General features: G+C 37.7%; 1 protein-coding gene across 2 annotated transcripts; it reads left to right on the top strand.

Moving 5' to 3' along the window:
• LOC112513179 (AP-3 complex subunit sigma-like) lies at positions 1-6,297 on the top strand. Of its 2 annotated transcripts, XM_025119351.1 has the most exons (7): positions 19-276; positions 558-600; positions 1,817-1,878; positions 3,571-3,667; positions 4,807-4,877; positions 5,800-5,891; positions 6,032-6,297. In XM_025119351.1, the coding sequence occupies exons 1-7, from the start codon at positions 208-210 to the stop codon at positions 6,093-6,095; spliced, it is 498 nt and encodes a 165-aa protein (XP_024975119.1). In that variant the 5' UTR covers positions 19-207; the 3' UTR covers positions 6,096-6,297. The 2 variants fall into 2 exon arrangements, with proteins under 2 accessions (XP_024975120.1, XP_024975119.1); XM_025119352.1 differs by lacking the exons at positions 1,817-1,878; positions 5,800-5,891; positions 6,032-6,297 and having other exon boundaries at positions 1-276; positions 4,807-4,872.
• The last annotated feature ends 397 nt before the right edge of the window (positions 6,298-6,694 follow it).

The following is a 6,694-nucleotide window of genomic DNA, read 5'->3' on the forward strand; positions in this document are numbered from 1 at the left end:
CAATATCTGGCCCTTGGTCTACGATCATGCCGGAGTCAGGATCGTCGATGGCTATTTTACGATGGATTTTGGACGTTTTCACTTTTCACAGGGGTTATCAGATCTTCGTCTTCCTCCTTGTTATCGTTAGTTCAACTGAGACGTTGATTTTGAGAAGTGAAGTACGATTGCGTCGTGTTAACCGAGTTGAATCTGCAAGTGTGAATAATGATAAGGGCTATGCTGGTGATCAACAACCAAGGCAAGTCTCGCCTAGCCAAATTCTACAATTATACGGTACAATTTTCCTCTCACCTTTGTTTCTGATTGAAGTTTGGCTTCTATTAATAAACCTAGCAGTAATCGATATGAATTTTGCTGCAAATTTAGCATCACCGGATTTTAATGTAATGCAGTTAGAAAGATTTTACTGGTGAAACTTAATTTCATACTGGATTTGAAGTTAAAAAGTCACATCTGTTACTGTAGCTGTTTTTCTTAAACTGTGGAAGAGACGTTAGTTTATATGATTCAATTTGAAATTGTCTTTGTATTGTGGGAATTTATTGCAAGGTTAGCCTGTGGAGCAACAGCAGCAACTAATACGCAGCATCTACTCAGGTTCTCTCCATATCTATCCAATTATTTTATAATTTGCTGTTGAATCAGCAGGCACGTTTGGTGATGCTAGAAGGTGTTGATGATTTTAGTGTCATCAAGTAATTTTGGTGTAATTGTGATTACACGAGATCGTCCGGGTATGAAGGCATAGATAACATGAGTTAGGATGTGCGGAGTGTGCACTCACAAATGTTGCATTTTGAATCTATCACCTTAGATCGCCGACTCACAAATGTTGCATCTCTCACCTTAGATCGCCGACTCACAAATGTTGCATCTCTCACCTTAGATTGCCAACTCACAAATGTTGCATCAATCACCTTAGTTCGCCATAAGGTGGGGGTAAGGGGGCTGCGCCCCCCTTGCAGGGTTCTAGGGGAAGCCACTGAGTCTGCATAATCAGAAGCTTCCGAGTGAGACTTAGAGCTTCTGTGTCGGCCTCTGATCTGTTTCAACCTTATCCATAAGCGGTTGTAGCTTCTGTTCAGTTACATATTAACTGCCTAACTTCCCGTAACCATCGATCTCTCAAATAGATATATACAAGGTGGAATCTGGGTGTGTATATATTTACTCGATTTTACAGCCTTTAAAATCGGAGTAATGTAATCATTGGATTATCCCAATACTCAATTTGTGATACACTAGATTATAGGGTTAAATTAGTGTATTTGGAAAGCGAACAATACGTGATCCAATTGATTTTATCCTGTCTTCATATGATCAAGAACCCTCAATCTCTACAAAAGGATCTTCTTGTTTACCAACGTAGCATTCTAGGGTTACAACTGGAATTTACTTTGATCAACACCAAAGAGGAGACAAGAATTATCATCTAGTATTTGACCTTTGGAACCTATAATCTTTTAAATATGCAGATTCAAAATAAAAATGTCTAGTTACTCAAGGAGTCTAAACCTTTTAATTCTCTCAAACACCTGCGTGATATTTACTGTTCAGTTTATCTATTTTGTTCGGTACACAGACTTGGACCCATGAAGTTCCCATGCCATGGCCATTTCTAAGTTTGCTGTTTATCATGATGCTTATCCAAGATCCAGAACTATTTCATCATGAAGCACATCCACAATCAAAACTTTCTCTTTGTTGATTTTTTGGACATTTTCAGATTCTGTTTTGATTACAATTTGAAGTAGTGCACTTTTTCTTCTTTTCTAAATTTAATTTTCTTTTCTTCTTTGTTTGATTCTTCCAGTTTTATGCTTGCAGCCTGAAAATGTAAGCAATTTCATTGAAGGGGGCTTGTTATTGGGTCCGGTAATTCTTTTACTTCAATCAAATATGTTTGTTGACTGTTTTTTTTATTTCCTGGAGTTACATGTTTAACATATGACTAATGAAATAACTTGTTTCTTTTTACATAAGTTTAGTTTTGGATTTGTACATGTATACATGCACGTATATACATTTATAAGTGCACCGTCATACCCTCAACTTTTATGGAATCTCTAAATCCCATTTCCATGATCATGCACTTGTATCCCCTGTACCTGTATCCTTGTCATTCAAGGGTTATTACAGCTTCACCTTGACTGATGTCACCCCAACCTCCTGTATATATTTATTTCTAATCGCTTTTATCATCTTGTCCATTGATCAACCTCAATATCCGCATTTCTGCATCTTCTTGTGAGACACCATTCTGCCACGTAAAGCATAGTTGGTGTTAACATGTCCTACAAAACTTAGCTTTCCACCTGAGTTAATCTATCCGGTTAAGCAGGACTTCCTATGCTTTTGCTCAATGTCAAACCTGCTATGATCATATTATTAACATTCTCATTTATCTCTCAAATCCTTTTCTATTATTTGGGGAAAAGAGTTGATTATCGGCAACCCCAAACGGCCCCACACGGAACCTGCCTCCAAGGCCACCAATGTGAAGGAGCATTTTTTGGCTCACACAATGTCTGAGGCTAGCAGAGGGGGGATTGAACCCGCTACCTGTCTTGTATTTAGGCAATGTCGCCCCATCCCTTTGCCAACCGAGTTACACGCTGTAGGCTCCTTTTCTATTATTGATCTATTTTTATGAAAATAGCTCCTAACAACTTTCCGTCTTGACATAATTACCATATCTTCCATTCTCCTATCAACACCACTTATGTTGCACTTCATGTAATACTGTTTTATTCATGCTCCCAACCTTGTATTAAGACATTGCCAGGTGCTCATCCATAGAGCAAAAAGGCATAACTCATCGTTGACCCTTGGTCTGACCCTAATTTCATGCTTGTTACAATTGAATCGTCAATCGTGTATTCTCACCTTATAATTTATGTAACATGCATCTATTTGTATACGTGTCAACTTTCTTACTCCTTCCGTTCGACTTCTGCCTTTACTCTATTTTTTTCTTTTGAAAAAAGTAAGTGCAAGGAAGCTTGGCCTTTTCATTGGAAGATATATTTTTTGCTTTCAGTCGATTGAAAAGTGTAAAATATGGTTCTGTGTTCTTGTATAGGAATTTACATTTATAAGCTAATTTATCATTTAGGATGCCGATGCAAAGATAACACTTCAAGCCAAGAAAACTATGTAGTGTGTTGCCGGGTTGGTTGAGGCCCAGGGGGATGAGGATGGCATCCCGTCTTTCCTCGGTTTGATTCCTGCACCCTACACTTGTGGCCACCACAGTTATGTGGGGACCATGCTTTAGCGTGAGGTTTCACCGGGTCGAGCAACAGGCCTAACACCCTCCCCAAACTATGTATCGCGCGACTATTATTGTTCTGTTCTAAGGTTCTATTTGGTAATTATAAACTTGGTTAGTGTTTCTCAACTTGGTTCATCACCTTAATCAGGATCATTTATAAAGCTGGTCCACAGCTGCTATCTGTTAAAACCTTACCAACTTAATAACATATGAAGTCTATAAGTAACTTGTTTTTAGATGTATCTTTTAAAGCACGGGTAAATATTTTTTTGCGGCTCTTCATTTTCTTCCAGGATTCACGGCTCGTGTACAAGCTCTTTGCAACCTTGTACTTTGTCTTCGTATTTGATAGCTCCGAAAATGAGCTGGCTATGTTTGATCTTATACAAGGTACATACCAAATTTAATTATTTTCTCATGCTTGTCTATGAAAAGTAGAATACAATTTTTATGTAGAAAGTGTGAAAGGTCAATGAGTTGATCCACACCGACCATTGCTGGTTTTCTTGTTTACTTTGTCCTTTTTAGAGACTTCCTCCTCTAAATTCAACCGGTGATCTTATGGTCACCTCCCCTTTTGATGCGAATTCTCGACTACACTATCATACAAATGATCTTATACATATTTCCCTGTACTCACTAGGTGAAAACGACAACTCTTTTATCCCATACTAGTTGGGTTGGGATAAGAATGAAATCGTCAAAATTTTAAAGGGGGGAGGGGGGGTTGAAACAAGCATGTTTTTGGAACATGAATCGCATCTTCCATGGTTTTTCCAAGGCTTGATTAGAGGCAACTCCTCAGATATATTCCAAATATCAAGTTTTTGGAACATTATGCCCATATTGTGAAAAAGGTCATATGAAATATTTTGGGGGGTTATTATATGCACCATCTTTTGGTCAAAATCAAGTCAAATCATGTATTGAAAATGTAAAAGGAGGGGTTTGATGTTGATGGATGTGAGGAGGAAATTAGTAGACTATGATACATTTAACAAGTGGGGAGGGGTGCATCTATCATAACCCTTTTTGTAATTTGATATGAAGATTCCACAGCTCGTAACCATTAGGCCTTGGCCTAGTGGCCACCTCCTTCCGTAAATGCCTTGCCTTGGGCGTGCCCACCCGGGTTCGATTCCAGGGGAGGATAGGTTGTCTTTTCCGGTGCTTGCTTATGAGGTATGGCAAGTAGGGTTCACAAAATGTGGACCACGGGGCCATGAGGTCCCCGCCATTAAACCTTTTTTATCTAGACTATACACGAGTAATGAATATTATTCTGATATGATGATTGACACGTGAATAGTCCGATTGCTTTGTAGAATTAGGTTACATCACCTTTATCTTAGAGATTCCTACTGCCATCTATCTCTGAGCTTCAATCAATGAAAATTTCTGTTAACAGCGATTCAGGTTTCATCTTCCATACTGTGCTATAAAGTTGAGAAATAGGTTTGATGTTTTTTTCGTTCTAAAATTCTATAACCTACATGAGAGTTTTCATCATTTGAGTTTAATTCTTGCAGTGTATGTGGAAATACTGGAGAAGTGCTTCAGCAATGTATGTGAACTTGATATAGTACTCAATTACGGCAAGGTACCTTTCACTTGTTAATCATCCTTCTTTTATCTATTCACTTGTATAAAGGTTTTTTCTCTTTTTTTTTGGGGGGGGGGGGATGGACCCATAAGGAAGAGGGAAGTGTTTGTTTCTGGGTAGGGGTATGATGGATTGAAGCCTTTCATCTTGTATATTGCTGTTTGTTTCATTGCAAACTAATCATTGTACCTGCTAAAATGCACAAAAAAACCTGAAGTTTTCCAAAGTGCACCATTCTAACCTCATCCTTGTAGTTACATTGCAAAATAGCCATTAAAAATCGGCTTAAAATCGCTCAGTGTGCATTTTAGCAAGTAAAATATTAAGCTTGCTATGAAACTCTAAGGGGTGGCTTACTAAACGCTTACTGGGAATCACTTACCTTACCGAGTGAGCATAGCAAGGACTGTGAATCTTAACCGGTAAGAGGCATAGCCAAGATCGAGAATCTTTCCCGGTAAGTGAGGGAAAAGACTTCTACTCGCTTTGTGCTTACCGGTGAGAGACGTTTACCAACAATATGTTGATGGCCAAAAATGTTACTCTTGCTGGTAAACACTTATCTAGTAAGCTTTTGTTAAACAGCCCTAAGTATGATTTCACTCATTCAAGCGATAACTACTTCCTCCGTTTTAAAATAAACGTTCACAGTTAAAGAGACGCTTTTAGAAATGTGTAATTGTTACGCTTTTTAGTTAACTACTCACAGTTATAAACTTAATAATAGAACGAGTTTTAGTGAAGTGGGTACTTATTTTGGGACGGAGAGAGTAATAAGTAGGATTCCTGAAAGCCAATTGACCGTTGAACAAATGTGATCTTGAGATCTAAGTTAGGATTGACTTAAAGGAAACTTTCAGTGAAATCTTACTTCTTGAGCTTGAACAACACATGGACTGATCAGCATTCTTTTATGCAGATGCATACCATCTTAGACGAAATGATTGTTGGAGGTCAAGTTGTAGAAACTAATTCTGATATCGTCATGAAAGCCGTTGAAGAAATTTCAAAGTAACCTCTCTATCCGACCTGCCACTTTCATGTAGTACTCGAAAACCGCTGCACAAGTTACAACTTGTATTGCAGCGGGCTATCACACATTCACATTCGCATCATATATGCATACGATGAATGTTTCAATATATCTACAGGTTGGAAACGACAACGGCTGGTGCCAAACTCATCTCCAAATCGGCATCTCTATTGTGGGGGTGATACCGAAAACCGTCTGTTCTTAACCAAGTCACCGCGAGAATCATCGGTATGTTTGTAGACTTTACTCAATTCTTTGACATCTATATTCATCATGAAAACATCTTTATATTTCTTTACTTCATATGAAGTTACCTTTTTTACTTGTATATAATATTTATATACTGCAAATCAAACACGCAGACATGTCCGACCTTTGGTCTGTTTAAAGGTTGGTTACCTGATACCCTGTGATAGGGGTTACAATTTTGTATCAAACTAAACCAACAAACATATGTATCAATCGTACCAATTAAATTGGTACCAATTTACAAATTGGTTGGTAGTACCTTACCAAGTACACAAACTTGGTCGGTACACGGTATTGGAAGTTGCATACCATGGTAGTATCATCGTACCGACTTATTTAATTATTTATTAGTTTTTGAATTTCTTTATGCATTGAATATTAAACTTTGGAACATTAACTATTTTGTTTGAAAATTTGAGTGTTTGCAAGTTTTATTCCTTGCAATTAAAAACCCTTAAACATTACATATGTTAGCTAAAAACTCAAATAGTCACTCAAAATATGAACATAATGACAAGTTTCATATATATAA

This window comes from Cynara cardunculus, assembly GCF_001531365.2.
Source record: "Cynara cardunculus var. scolymus isolate 2C chromosome LG 5, CcrdV1, whole genome shotgun sequence".
NCBI lineage: Eukaryota > Viridiplantae > Streptophyta > Magnoliopsida > Asterales > Asteraceae > Cynara > Cynara cardunculus.

What these genes read in the sequence shown, in the direction of transcription:
- LOC112513179 (XM_025119351.1), top strand. Translation starts at nt 208, where the DNA reads ATGATAAGGGCTATGCTGGTGATCAACAACCAAGGCAAGTCTCGCCTA. An exon ending in CCAAATTCTACAATTATACG is followed by an intron (nt 277 to 557) that starts GTACAATTTTCC and finishes TTGCAAGGTTAG; the next exon opens with CCTGTGGAGCAACAGCAGCA. An exon ending in AATACGCAGCATCTACTCAG is followed by an intron (nt 601 to 1,816) that starts GTTCTCTCCATA and finishes TGATTCTTCCAG; the next exon opens with TTTTATGCTTGCAGCCTGAA.